The following is a 15,787-nucleotide window of genomic DNA, read 5'->3' on the forward strand; positions in this document are numbered from 1 at the left end:
GAGTTACTGTGTGTGTGTGTGTGTGTGTGTGTGTGTGTGTGTGTGTGTGAACCATAAAACCATAAGATACAGTGAGAAAAACAGAAAGAAAGGCAGATATAAAGGACTGAGAAAGAGAGAGACAGAAAGGAGAGTTAATACAGAGACTGTGTCATGTTTCTTTAACCATGTGTTTTAAGTCTTCCATCTGTATGTAGTCTTCCACTTTCCTTAAGGACTACCAGCTTAACCCTACCCTTAACTCTCTCTTAACCCATCTTTAAAACCTGTCTGCTTTTCAAAGCTCATTTCAGTGAAATGCAGTGCACGTTACTCTGCTGTGTTTATCAGCCACACGTCACGCAGAAGCAGTCCACTGTTCAGTTTTCACGCTAAATGTACAGTCTACAAACAGCTGTATTTTAAACTGTAGCAGCATTTCAGAGCAAACCTTGGCCTTGTAAAAGTAACCAGACCAACAGCCTGATGTTGGATCAATTCCAAACTAAACGCTGTGTTTAAATTTACACAATATACAGATTATTAAAGCAGGATACAAATAATAAACCTTTGTAAATAGTGTTATCACAGGAAAATGCAGGGTAAGCAGAGACTGCTTTCGCCTCGTGACGCAGTGTCCAGTGTAAAACAACAAGCATCATGGAATGGTTCTGATGTGTTACTTTGTGGGGACTGTGTTTCCCTCAGTGCAAGTGTGTAAGCAGGTTTGAACGCACAGCCACACACACTAGGGCTGGGCAGTTAATTAAAAAATAATTTGAAATCAACGTTCAGAATTTCTAATCGACATAGCCTTGTCTATATCTATTATTTTTATTCTGTTATGTCCCCACTGTGTGTTCATGTACTGTCCCTTTAAAATCACATTACCAAGCTTTAGTCATGTGATTCTGCCCCTATCTGCCACACTGAAGCAACCGAGGGCGACCGAGCGACTCGAGCAGCTACTACCCAAGATAAACACCACAGCTGTGGTTTGGACGTGCTGTGTTTTGACTGTGTTAAGACTACACTGAACCAGAAGGAGACAAATGTAAACACTGAGAAAAAACAAGAGGAAGAAGCTCCCAGCAACATTAGAAAAAATATTCCATGTTTAATACTGGAGCATATTTACAGTACAAGCTTCGTCACTGAACTAAGAGCGTCAAAAACACAAAAACAAAATAATCATTAATTAATCGTAATCGAAGTAAAATGTTAAATTAATCGTGATATTGATTTGCGCTCATATCGCCCAGCACTAACACACACTAGTGATTTGGAGCAGTGAACACACACACAGCAACCTCGGCACTTGGGAAGCAGTTATGTTTCAGTCCCAAGCCCACTTCTGTAGCCTTTAGACCTTGGCTGGCCCCTGCTCTGTGGTGATGTCATGTAATGCATGTCCAGACGTATGTGTGCGGACCACAATGAGAGCTCTGGGATATAATAAGGCAGAGATCCGCATCACTGCCATAACTCGATCAGGGCTGATTAAGTTAATTTGCGTCAGTGAGAGCTCTGACTGATCGATACCAGTCTGCCTGTTTGCATCTGTGTGTGTGTGTAATTGCAGGGTCCAATCTTGGGGTATGTGTCAGTTTGGAGCTTCCATATTGTTACTCAATCTGCTGATATAGTTTGTGTTTCAGATTCTCTAGGCCTTCATCAGTGGTCAGTTTGAGACCACATTGCGGCTCTTGGCCGGGTTTGTTTGGTTGTTGGACCCCGACACTGACTTGTGTTGAGTTGACAATGGCCCACCATTTAATCACTGATCATTCATATCTGCTCCTGTGGTCAGAAACTGACCAGCGATGAATAGGGTAAAGAATGACTGGACATTTCAGCATTTCATTAGTGGTCAGATGTTTACGTACACAATGGAGTTATAGGGGTAGGTGGTGCTCATGAGGGGTCTGTGCGTGGAAGTGAAAGGAAATTCAAAGCATATACTTTATATATATTTGTTTCTATCATTTATGAAAAAAGTGTGTGTGTGTGTGTGTGTAAAGGTACTGCACTGGTGGTCCAGTGGGATCATGTTCACCTTCAGGACTCATATAATCTGGGCAGCTTCACCTTCCAGGCCACGCTACACAGCGACGGGAGAATCGTCTTCGCCTACAAAGAGGTGTGTTGACATGTTTTCCTGTTTTCGTTTCTTGTTTTCTGATTAGCTGTGGAGTATGTTATGGAACTGGCCTGGAACTCATTCATTTATCCACTTGGTTAAACAAACTCACACCCACACCATCCATATTTAGCAGGTAGTTGGATTGGGACACTATTAGAGCTTAAATACCTATTGAGTAAAATGGCTCCTACTCACTATTCCTTAAATTACTCACTATATAGTGCACTATTATAAGGAACTGAATTCAGTGTTCTCCCTGTGTCTGCGTGGGTTTCTTCTGGGTGCTCCGATTTCCTCCCACAGTCAAAAACACACGTTGGTAGGTGGCAACTCAAAGGTGTCCGTAGGTGTGAGTGTGTGAGTGAATGTGTGTGTGTGTGTTGCCCTGTGAAGGACTGGCCCCCCCCTCCAGGGTGTGTTCTCGCCTTGCGCCCAATGATTCCAGGTAGGCTCCGGACCCACCGCGACCCTGAACTGGATAAGGGGTTTTAGAAAATGAATGACTGAATAAATGAATGAATGAATTCACGATGGTAATGGATGATTTTGGACACTACACCTCATGTGGGTTTGTGAAGAAACACTATACACTTCTATGGGCAGAATCTTAGTTTTCTAATCTCAGTGCATATGCTGTACTGTTTTTGAACACTGCTACAAAATGGCAGAGCCCTATAACAGTGCACTATATAGTAAATAGGGGGCATTTCAGACATAGCCCTTGTTTTGTCTCTATATTAAACAATTTCCTGTTTACACTGACAGCTGTCTCAGAAATCTCTCTCTCTCTCTCTCTCTCTCTCTCTCTCTCTCTCTCTCTCTCTCTCTCTCTGTGATGGTTGTTTGTCTCTCAGTCATAGCTGAACTCTGCACTGCTCTCTCACTGCTATTGTGGATACAGATGTTCATTTGTGTGCACACAGCTAATATAATCTCCATGAAATTGGGACACTCTGGAGCAGCTGCACATGAGCCAACGGTCACCATGCCCAGTAATAAGCATAGACCAAAGTGTCTGGAGAAATGGAGCTCCACCCAGTCCCTTTGGAATGAGCGGAAGCGTCTCCTCATCCAGTATTAGTGACCTTCCTGAAGATCACCTTTTCTTCTTACTCGGGGAGGAGTGTGGTGTGTTCTCCCTGTGTCTGCATGGGTTTCCTCCTGCTGGTCCGGTCTCCTCCCACAGTCCAAGCACACATGTTGGAGTTGGGTCCAGGGACTTCCGTGCTGTCTTGTGCCCAGTGATTGTGGGTAGGCTCGGGACCCGCACGACCCTGATGAGAATGAAGTGGTTACAGAAAAATGAATGAATGAGTTCATTAATGGCAGTTCCACACAGCAGCCTGGGGTTCAAATCCCAGCTTGGGCAGGAACACTTAACACTGCCTCTCCCACTGTAGTCTGATTATGTGTCGGTGTAAGGCGCTCTGGATAAACACAGTGCTGTGCATGTATTCATATCTTGGTTAGAACTATTTGTAGTGAACGGTGTAGTTATTAATTAGTGTTGTTTTGGGTTCTGTTCTCAGGTTCCAATTCAGATCGCCAGGATCAGCTCTGTCAACCACCCGGTGAAGGTGGGGCTTTCAGACGCCTTTGTGGTGGTCCACAGGATCCAGCAGATCCCCAGTGAGTCCCACACACATTAATTGTATTTCCTCTCTGCACTCTTTTAAAGAAGAGAGACTGTCACGATATTCTTACATTTCTGGGGTACATGTCTAGTACCATTCACTCATTCATTCACTCACTCACTCACTCTTTAACTCAGTTTCAGTCTCACACACACACACACACACACAGTCAGTAATTCCAGCAACCACACAATTACTCATTCGCTTATGCAGTTATGCACTCACACATTCACTCATTCATTTTTTCAGTCTGTCCTTCAGTTACTCATACAATCACTCACTCACTGACTCTAAATCGGTTACTCAGTCTCGCACTCATTCACTCACTCCCTCAGCCACTCTGTCACTCATCAGTGCCTCACTTATACACTCATCCTCTCACTCAATGACACACTGACGCAATCCTTCACTCAATTACTCAGGCACACATTCATCGTCTCATGCCATCATTTTCTCAGGTCAAACACACTCTCGATTTCTCAGTCACACACTCACTCATTCACTCACTTCTTTAGCTACTCTGTCACTCATGACTCCCTCACTCATTCACTCACTCCCTCAGATACTCTGTTACTCACCAATGCCTCACTCATTCACTCATCCTGCTCCGTTACAGTTAATATTACATTGTTAACATGTGCAGCACAGTGGAGGGTTCATGCCCTGCCTCGGGTCTCTGTCTGTGAGGAGTGTGGTGTGTTCTCTCAGTGACTGCATGGGTTTCCTCTGATGGTCCAAAAACACAGGTTGGTAGGTGGACTGGCCATGCAAAATTGTCCATATATATGAGTGTGTGAGTGTCGGATCACCTGTGAATGGCCCTCCAGGGTGTGTTCCCTACATTTTTGTAGTTCTGCAATTAGAGATCTGTCCATTAAACTGTAGTCCATCTCCTGCTGAGTGGTTTACAGCTGCACGGTCGCAGTCACAACTTTCAGTGAAAGATGCCGTGTCTTTGCTGAGTTATTTCAGTTGGCTGCACTCGTACAAACGCATTCTGACAGCTGACGGTTTCCGAATGAGGATGGCACCGTTAAAAATGCTTCATATCTTAAAACAGAAGTGAAATGAAAGTGTCAGTGTGTTATAGCAGCGTGCGAGAGATCAAACGTGTTCTGAGGTTCAGCCGAATGTGAGGTGTGTTTATATTTATTGCCTCTGATTGAAAGTGGCTTCAAATGCATTTCAGCCCAAAGGCCATTCTCTGTCCTCCTCCTCCTCCTCCCCGTCTCCCAGCTCCCTCTCTCTCTCTTTCTCTCTGTCTCTTTTCAAATAAACTCTCCCACACTCCTCCACACTGCCACAAACCTCCATTCCCCACATCCCACAGTTCCACGCCAGGATTATTAACCCAGACATGACTCTCAGACGTCCCGGCGCTCCACCCTGCCATTACACTGCTCTTATTATTTACTTTACTCAGCTGTGTCAAACTCTCCTAATCCACAGTAATGTAAGGTTAGTTCAGCAGCTCTTCTGAAGTACAGGGTCCAGGGCCCAGACAGAGAACTGCTGGATTTGTGGATCTCTGTGATTTCCCAGGCACTAGTTCTACATCCATGTTTCCCTACACTTTTATTTTTCCTCATTATTTAAATACAATTAGTCATTTATATAATAAATGTGCGCAGTGTTGTCCACCTCTTGAGGTGTTACAATGAGGTAAATCAGTTAACAGCATGTGGAAGCAGAGGTTTGAGTGCAGTTGATAAATCAGCTTCAGTGCCTGAAATCAGTGAAGAGTGTCGTTCATCCAGTCATTTCCATATTGATCCAATGGACAAAATGAATTCAATAGCTTGTGAGTAAATGGATGTACTCCTAGGTGGAGTTTGATGATGAACTGTGAGTGCAGTGGTTCCTGCATTGACCAATATTTATGGTGATAACAAAATCTGTTGGAACGTTTCAGGACAGTAGAATGATGTGACTGTTTTGTGATTATTTTAAACAAATATTATTGCAGTGGATTAGAGACTGTTACTGTGCTCACTGTGTTTGAGGTTTATTTTGTGTGCTGCATCAGTCGTATGTAACAGAGGTGTGTGTCACAGCAAGGCAAGTGAATTAGACACATAATGAATGTCACTGTTAATAATTCCATTGTAAAGGCAACTTTATTTTGTGTTTTGTTTTTTCTGATTTATTCATTCATTCATTCATTATCTGCATCCGCTTATCCAGTTCAGTGTCACGGTGTGTCCAGAGCCCACCCGGAATCACTGGGCGCAAGGCAGGAACACACCCTGGAGGGGGCGCCAGTCCTTCACAGGGCAACATACACACACACACATTCACTCACACCTACAGACACTTTGGAGTCGCCAATCTACCTACCAACGTGTGTTTTTGGACTGTGGGAGGAAACCGGAGCACCTGGAGGAAACCCACGCAGACACAGGGAGAACACACCACACTCCTCACAGACAGTCACCCGGAGGAAACCCACGCAGACACAGGGAGAACACACCACACTCCTCACAGACAGTCACCCGGAGGAAACCCACACAGACACAGGGAGAGCACACCACACTCCTCACAGACAGTCACCCGGAGGAAACCCACGTAGACACAGGGAGAACACACCACACTCCTCACAGACAGTCACCCGGAGGAAACCAACGCAGACACAGGGAGAACACACCACACTCCTCACATACAGTCACCCGGAAATACAGACATTCACACAAATTAGCCATTTGTAAAACCCCCAACCTGCAGTAGAGGTCATATGAGTTGATCGGTGGCTGACAAAAGATTCACGGTGCAACATTGAACAATAAAAAACATTGTCTGAAATGCGTGGAGCTGTCTTTAGTCACGAAACAACAACACACAAATTCGCAATGAGTAAATTAAACTATTTTGTGATGTCACTGATCAAATTGGTGGGGTACATCCGAGTAGAGTGGGCACCATGCAGTTGAAAAGCACCATATGTTTCCAAACCTTTGTACGCTCATGTACTTTAAAGTAAGTGTCAGTGTCAGAGGCTTCACTGAATTTTATATTAATTTAATACTCAGCCAAAGGATGAGTATTGTTTATGGTTAAATCTCTAAAAGAAACTATTTTTATTTTAAATCCAGAGGATTCTATGTTCCTCATGTGTTGCTTTTTGGGGCAGAGAAATAAGATACATCCCCAGGAAACATAGCAGAAACGACTGGAACTGTTGGAAGTGTTTCCTCAGACTGAGCCAGTGAGTGGAGGAGGTTAGTGTAGAGAGTAGAGGAGGCTGTTTCTCTGTGAAGAGCTTCTTACTGATCTGACCAATAAACTTTAATGATGCTGATGTCAGCCAGTTTGCCAAACGAAATATAACTCTGGTGTAAACCTCAGACCAGCCAATCCAGGGGTCACGTGAGAACAAACCCACGCAAATCATTTCAGATTACGATGAATTAAGGATCATGACTTTCTAACTCATTGGAGAGCTAATGGCACGTTTTTATTTGATACGAGACCTTCGCTGGTGCTTCATGCAGCTTGAAAGCATTGCAGAGAACACAGAAATGCAGGCTCAGGCATTAGGTTCTTGTTGGCAGAGATGATGTAAAGATGGTGGAGATAGGATATTCTAGGTCAGACACACACACACACTTCATTGTTTCCCTTTAAAATGCTTTCTGGCAGCTGTGAATTCCCACCACATCAGTGCAGTGGAGAAACAGAAAAGAGAGAATCAGCCACAGATGACAGGAGCATTTCAGAAATTCCCTTCACCCTTAATAATCAAAAACATGGTGTTATTAAATAGTCTATGAACTCTCCATGCTCTGCCCTCAAGCAAGCTCAACATTTTTATGATAAAAGTATTATTGATGAAATGACAAAACAGTGAAAAATGTTAATTTCAAGTATATATTATTGCAACAAAATAATTGTTACTCATGTATTTTATTATAATTGTTAAAAATAGATGCAGTGCTGAGTCATTGTCTGATTGGGAGAGAGCTCATTGGCTGTTGAGCTGCTCGCATTTTTGACTTTCCTCAAACTCAACTGGGTGCTTCTGCTTGAGCTGGTGAGACAGATTAGTTGTTTCCCTGTTTTGTTGTTACAGACTTCTGTCATATCTCAAGTATTACTATGTGGTTCTTGTACATCTGATATTTGTTTTAACTAAACCACCTCCACCAATCCTGATGCTGTGTTTAAATGACTCACGTAAAGAACTTACACCAAATGATTACATAAACAAGTCAGAGGATTGATATTATCAACGTATGGATTTTCTAAAATCATTTAAAAAAAAAAGTATATTGGTATTATCACAAACATCTTGTGTCACAGCCCTGACAGATGTAACTGTAAAGCTTGTGACAGTTACTACCGAACAGCTTGTGGGGAGCAGCTGTCTCTGGCACAGAGTCATCTAAACTACCTAAGGTCTGAGCTTATCATTGGGAGATTGCAAGGTCAGTCATCAGCAACCCTGTAGTCTTTCTGTGACCGGGAGATAAAGCCCCTTTCACACATGCACAGTAACCCAAAACTTTCAGACATTAACCAAAGCTTTATTTACACTGTAAAAAATCTGTAAATTTTACAGTAAAAAAAACTACAGCAAAAGTCTGTAAACTGTAAGCTGTAACTGTGAAATACCTTAAATATATACAAACCGGATTCCAAAAAAGTTGGGAAACTAAACAAATTATGAATAAAAACTGAATGCAATGATGTGGAGATGGCAAATGTCAATATTTTATTCGTAATAGAACATAGATGACAGATCAAAAATTTACTCTGAGTAAATGTAACATTTTAAAGGAAAAATATGTTGATTTAAAATTTCACAATGTCAACAAATCCCAAAAAAGTTGGGACAAGTAGCAATAAGTGGCTGGAAAAAGGAAATTGAGCATATAATGAACAGCTGGAAGACCAATTAACACTAATTAGGTCAATTGACTACATGATTGGGTATAAAAAGAGCTTCTCAGAGTGTCAGTGTCTCTATGAAGCCAAGATGGTAAGAGGATCACCAATTCCACCATTGTTGAGCAGAAAGATAGTGCAGCGATACCAGAATGGTGTTATCCAGTGTAAAATAGCAAAGACTTTTAAGTTATCATCATCAACCGTGCACAACATCATCAAAAGATTCAGAGAATCTGGAGCAATTGCTGTGCGTAAGGGTCAAGGCCGTAAAACTCTACTGGATACTCTTGATCTCCGGGCCCTTAAACGTCACTGCACCTCAAACAGGAACGCCACTGTCAAGGAAATAACAGAATGGGCTCAGGAATACTTCCAGAAAGCATTGTCAGTGAACACAATCCACCGTGCCATCCGCCGTTGCCAGCTGAAACTCTACAGTGCAAAGAGGAAGCCATTTCTAAGCAAGCTCCACAAGCTGAGACGTTTGCACTGGGCCAGGGGTCTTTTAAAATGAAGTGTGGCAAAATCGAAGACTGTTCTGTGGTCGGATGAGTCACGATTTGAAGTTCTTTATGGAACACTGGGACGCCATGTCATCCGGACCAGAGAGGACAAGGATAACTCAAGTTGTTATCAATGCTCCGTTCAGAAGCCTGCATCACTGATGGTATGGGGTTGCATGGGTGCTTGTGGCATGGGCAGCTTGCATGTCTGGAAAGGCACCATTAATGCAGAGAACTATGTTCAGGTTCTAGAACAACATATGCTCCCATCTAGACGTCATCTCTTTCAGGGAAGACCCTGCATGTCACGCCCTCGCCTGTTTTCCCCGCCATGTGCTCTCTCTGCACATGGCTCTGTCTGTTGTTGTCCTTGTCTCCGCCTTAGTCCCACCTTTGTTCCGCCTCCTCGTCCGTCTCTCATTTGTTAACCTGCCCTTTCATTATCTGTCTCAGGTGTGTCTCGTTGGTGTGTGTATTTAAGTCCCCTTCTCTCACTTCATCTTGTCGGACATTTCACCCTGGTAGTGTTTTGTATCCAGTTGTTTCTTTTCCCATGTCATAGTTCTATCGCTCCCTTCAGTTTGTCTGTTCCCCGTTTTATCTCGTCTGTGCCTCGCTTAGTTTTCCTTGTCATTGTTTTGTTTTTCCGTCGTCATTTAGTTACAAGTCTGTCTGTTTCTGCTTTCCCTTGTTTTGGTTTTTGCAAAAGTCTTTCTCTGTTTCGTTATTATTTTCCGTAAATAAAGTTTATCTGTGTTTTAGCGTGTGTGTCCGCCTCCGTCAGTCCGCCCTCCGCGAGTCTCTGACACTGCATTTTTGAACAAGATAATGCCAGACCACATTCTGCAGCAATCACAACATCATGGCTACGTAGGAGAAGGATCCGGGGACTGAAATGGCAGCCTGCAGTCCAGATTTTTCACCTATAGAGAATATTTGGTGTATCATAAAGAGGAAGGTGCAACAAAGAAGGCCCAAGACGATTGAACAGTTAAGGCCTGTATTAGACATAAACGGGAGAGCATTCCTATTTCTAAACTTGAGAAACTGGTCTCCTCTGTCCCCAGGCGTCTGTTGAGTGTTGTAAGAAGAAGGGGGGATGCCACACAGTGGTAAAAAATGGCCTTGTCCCAACTTTTTTGGGATTTGTTGACGTCATGAAATTTTGAAACGACATATTTTTCCCTTAAAATGATACATTCTCTCAGTTTAAACTTTTGATCTGTGATTTGTGTTCTATTCTGAATAAAATATTGACATTTGCCATCTTCACATCATTGCATTGCATCAGTTTTTATTCACAATTTGTTTAGTGTCCCAACTTTTTTGGAATCCGGTTTGTATTTCAACCAAAATAGAAATTGTATATCTGTTTACTAGGGAAAAATACATTATTGCAAATGTTAAATACGTTTGTGCTGTGTTTATAACAGAAAATCTCTGTAGTATATATCTGTAATATTCATGTAACATTTACATTTACATTTATGCATTTGGCAGACTCTTTTATCCAAAGCGACTTACAAAAGAGGATCTAACATTCGAACTACAGCACAAATTATACAAAATACCTTACATTAAGTGCAATATGCAGGAAGTAATAAGTGCATTAAAGAAAGACATTCAGTGCAAAAGATACTCTCGGAAGAGCTGGGTTTTCAATGATTTCTTGAATGCAGAGAGGGTTTCTGTTGCTCTGTTGCTCTGTGCTTGGAAGCTCGTTCCACCAGCGTGGTACCAGAGATGAGAATAGTCTCAACTGACCGGTACGGGGGGTTGGTCGTGTTAGTAGGCGCTCCTTTGAGAAACGGAGAGGGCGGGCGCTAATGTATGGTTTTAACAGTCTATTGAGGTAGATGGGAGCAGAACCAGTGAATACTCTGAAGGCCATCATTAGTGATTTAAATTTGATGCGAGCAGCTAAGGGTAGCCAATGCAGCTCAACTAATAGGGGTGTGACATGTGCTCTTTTTGGTTGGTTGAAGACCAGGCGTGCTGCCGCATTCTGGATCATCTGTAGCGGTCTCACAGCACAGGCCGGAAGACCTGTCAGGAGGGCGTTGCAATAGTCTAGACGGGAGATTACTAACGTCTGAACAAGGAGCTGGGTTACATGTTGAATTAGGTATGGCCTAATCTTCCTTATGTTAAATAGGGAGAAGCGGCACGATCGAGCTACAGCGGTAACGTGATCTGCGAAGGTCAGCTGGTCATCAACCATGACACCTAGGTTTCTTACAACCTTGGTGGGAGCCACTGATAGGGACCCTAGCTTGATGCTGATGTTGTGGAGAATAGCTTGCTTGGCTGGGAGGACCAGTAGTTCAGTTTTGGATAAATTCAATTGGAGGTGATGTTCCTTCATCCATGTAGATATGTCAGAGAGACAGTCAGAGATTCGAATTGCCACTGAAGTGTCTCCTGGAGGAAAGGATAAATAGAGCTGTGTGTTATCTGCATAGCAGTGATAGGAGAAGCCGTGCGAATGTATGATTGGGCCTAGAGAGGTAGTGTACAAGGCAAAGAAGAGGGGTCCCAGCACTGAGCCTTGGGGCACACCTGTGGTGAGGTGGTGTCGCACTGATGTTTGTCCAAGCCATGACACACTGAAGGATCGTCCAGTGAGATAAGACTCAAACCAGGAGAGTGCATTGTTCTTGAAGCCCATGTCAGTGAGTTTGTTTAGTAAGATGTGGTGGTTGACCGTATCAAATGCTGCTGATAGGTCGAGCAGAATGAGAACTGAGGATTGACCTGTTGCTTTTGCATCTTTAAGAGCTTCCATTACTGACAGAAGTGCAGTTTCCGTCGAGTGGCTGCTCTTGAAGCCGGATTGGTTCGAGTCAAGAAGGTTATCTTGGGAGAGGAATTTTGTTGCCTGCTTAAAGACAGCTCTTTCAATGATTTTAGACAGGAAGGGGAGGAGAGAGACTGGTCGGTAGTTCTCTACTATAGAAGGAGCAAGAGCAGGTTTTTTGAGTAGAGGTCTTACTTGAGCTTGCTTGAAGGTCTTTGGAAATGTTCCAGAGGTTAGTGAGGAATGAGTGGCTGCGGACACAATGGGGCGGACGGGGCTATGGTTTGCAGTAGGGTGGTAGGAATGGGATCCAGTGGACAGGATGTGGGACGGCCACCTCTAAGAAGATTTGATACCTCGTCTTCTGTGAGAGGAGTGAAAGAAGGGAAGGAAGCAGTAGGTTTAGAAGGATTCGAAGGGGGAGCCGGAGGCTGTGTAGAGGGGTCAGAAAACCGGCTGCTGATTGTAGCAACTTTGCTGGTGAAGAAGTCAGCAAATGCGTCAGCGGTGAGGTTGGTTGCAGGGGGTGGAGGTGTAGGGTTCAGCAGAGACTTGAAGGTTGAAAACAGCTTCCGGGTGTCAGTAGCATTGTTGATTTTGTCTTGGTAGAATTTCTTTTTTGCAATGGTGACATTTGTTGAGAAGGCTGAGAGCAGGGATTGTAGTTGTGTCAGGTGTGATGGGTCTTTTGTTTTTCGTCATCTGTTGTGCAGAGTGACTCTGTGGCGTCATTGACCTCAAGAGATGAGAAGGTGCTGGGGGGTGGGAGAGCAGAAGTCACAAGGGCAGGGAAGTGGGTGGGAGATAGGTTGCGGAGATTGCGCCGGAAGGGGACAGGGGGAGCGGACACAGTGGGTTGCTGAGGGAGACAAGCATTGAGCTGAATAAAGTAATGGTCAGAGAGATGTAGAGGAGTAACATTTACAGAGTTAATTAGGCAGTGTTTGGTGAGAATGAGATCAAGTGCATTACCTGCTTTGTGAGTTGAGGGGGGGGGGTAACAAATAACGTGTTTTTACTGGCCAAGGACTGGGAGGAGCTGGGACTCATGGGGAAGCTCCCAGCGTGCCTAGTCGAGTGCCGAGTTTATTCTCTGTATTTTACATTGTGTTTGGGGCTTTATGTGCTGGGTTTTCCTTGAAGGAGGTATTGTTTGTGTGTATGTGTGTTTGTGTTTGCTGTCTGTGTGTGACAAGATATGCATTGATCAGGGGAGTTCACCGTCTACATGTGTCTGAGCACTAGACAGTGGTAGTCCCTGAATCTCATCACACACCAAGCCCAAATACTGCGTATTTTATCATTCCTTTCTGCACTACATCCATTTAAGGGCTGTATAAATGACGCTTATTGTCAGTATGGCCATTCATGAGTTAATCACAGTATTTTCCTGTTAATTGTACAACAAATCTATGTTTCCTTCTGTGGTAAACAGTGAAATATTTATACAGCGTATATTTTTATTCGCAGTAATGTACTGAATACAAGGTGTTCTTGAATATTAAGTTCAGGTTTGGGGAAAAAAGCATAATAAAATATCTTATACATTGCAATTGTAAATTTTACAATTAAATGATGGCAACTACGGCTTCCTACAGTATTTCACAATTATATATATATATATTTGGTGTGTTCTCCCCTTGTCCACGTGGGTTTCCTCCGGGTGCTCCGGTTTCCTCCCATGGTCCAAAAACACACGTTGGTAGGTGGATAGGCGACTCAAAAGTGTCTGTAGGTGTGAGAGTGTGTGTGTGTTGCCCTGTGAAGCACTGGCGCCCCCTCCAGGGTGTGTTCCTGCCTTGCGTCCAATGATTTCGGGTAGGCTCCGAACCCACCGTGACCCTGAACTGGATAAGCGCTTACAGACATAACAGAACATAAATGTCCATAGCAGTTGTACCAGACATTACACTGACGTAATGGCAAACGAGCTGTAGGGGTTAATACTCACATACATGGCTCTTCAAGGTCAGTGAAGGTGATACCTGTGCTAAGCTTCAGTACTGACCTGGGGAGTGCAGGTTTACTGAGGGCCTGACCTACTTACAGAGCTGCTGTGTCGACTGCGTGACTGATGCTGGAGCTGCTCAGAACTGATCTGTGAGATGGGAGTTTGGGAAGCTGTCTGACAGGGTGTGTTTTTGGACAGACGTTTGCTGTCGGGGGGCTGTCGGATGTTGAAGTCCCTCCAGCTGCTGAGCTGTGTGTGTGTGTGTGTGTGTGTGTGTGTGTGTGTGTGTGTGTGTGTGTGTTTGTGTTGTCGAACAGGAAGATCCTTTTATGGTCTGGGAACATTCAGCTCAGCAGGGGCCCCGACCATTTCTGCTGGAGACAGCATACACATAATAAACATGTCGACTGTAGGAGAAGAGTGAAGCACAACACTGAGCACGGATATTTACCACACTGACAGGACCAGGGTGTGTGTGTGTGTGATTTGAGAAAAGGGCAGCATTTGCATCAACTGACCCCAAATCTCTCTTCTGTCTTCTGGATTGTCACTGGATTGTTTGAGAGAGAGAGAGAGAGAGAGAGAGAGAGAGAGAGAGAGAGAGAGGAAGAAGAAGAAGAAGAAGAAGAAGAAGAAAGATAGTGAGTGACAGAGAGAAAGGAGAAAAGGAGAATGTAGTGAGGGAGGAATAGTGTGAGAGAGATAAATGCAGATAGAAAGACTGTAGGATGAAGGATGTGAAATAGAAGTGAGAGAAAATGCCAAAGAAGGAGAGAGCAAAGGTGAGGTGAGACAGAGAAACAGAGAGAGATTGAAATACATAAAAAATAGTCATTAAGAAAGTAAGAGGAAAATAAAACAGAGAGAGAGAGAGAGAGAGAAGATGTTGGGTGAGTGTGAGAGTTTGATGGGAAGATGGAGTGACACAGAGCTGTTTTAGTGAGACCTGCTGTTACCAATTAGAGGCTGGAAACTCATTAAACCACAAACCGCTGTCAGGATTAAACACACACACACACACACACGGGCACACTGCAGGTGAAGTGTCAGCATGGTGACGCCCCACAGACTGGTCAGGTAATTACCTACAGGAAAAGGCTTTTAACCCTCTGAACATCCTCCACTGAACAAGCCGCAATTTCCTGCCCTAAAGCTGTCACACACACACACACACACTTAGCCACAGTAACAGCTTTTACTCTTCTGGAAAGGCTATACACTAAAAGTTGGAAGAACACTGCTGTGAGCACTTGATTGCGTGAAACTGCATAAACATTACTCAGATCAGGAACTTCATTCAAAAGCTATTGGATGGTAGTCCATCACTCTGGAGAACACAGTTATACTGCTCCACAACCAAATGTTGGGGCCTGGCAGTAGGTGAGGTGACCTTCCATACTCTCTAGGGAGAATCTGGTACCTTACGCCACTTAACATGGCCAAGAACCACCTACTTCTGCAGGAAAAGGAAATAACGTATGAGGACCAATCACAACTCTGCTCTTCTGGCATGATGTGTACAGTCTTGAAAATGGTATCAGGCTACAGCTGTGTCCACAAATATACACTATTTTCTATTTGGGGGTTCTGCCATTTTATAGTAGTTTCCAATGTGGACAATTTTAAGTGCAATCAAAAAGGCCACATGCCCCACAACAAGTAGTGTACAATCCATGTACACTAGTGAATAGCAGATACAGATAATACACTGGGTTGTTTGGTAAGAACCTGCATGAGGTAGTGTCTGAAATCGTTCACTTCTCTCCTGAATTCAGTTTCCTATAATTGTGCACTATATAGTGAGTGATGTAGGGAATAGTGTATAGGGAGACATTTGAAACACGGTGAAAGTGCTAAGCGATTAATGGACGTGCGTATGCATGCATGTACAGAGAG

General features: G+C 43.7%; 1 protein-coding gene across 2 annotated transcripts in view; it reads left to right on the forward strand.

The window, feature by feature from the left end:
• Positions 1-15,787, forward strand: part of plxdc2b (plexin domain containing 2b) — a 182,407-nt gene that overhangs the window by 107,759 nt on the left and 58,861 nt on the right. For both annotated transcript variants that reach the window (XM_066680888.1, XM_066680889.1), the window contains exons 6-7: positions 2,001-2,119; positions 3,652-3,751. In XM_066680888.1, coding sequence (XP_066536985.1) covers positions 2,001-2,119; positions 3,652-3,751 — 219 coding nt within the window. The remainder of the gene's footprint in view (positions 1-2,000; positions 2,120-3,651; positions 3,752-15,787) is intronic.

Source organism: Hoplias malabaricus, chromosome 9 (genome assembly GCF_029633855.1).
Source record: "Hoplias malabaricus isolate fHopMal1 chromosome 9, fHopMal1.hap1, whole genome shotgun sequence".
In the NCBI taxonomy this organism is placed as follows: Eukaryota; Metazoa; Chordata; class Actinopteri; order Characiformes; family Erythrinidae; genus Hoplias; species Hoplias malabaricus.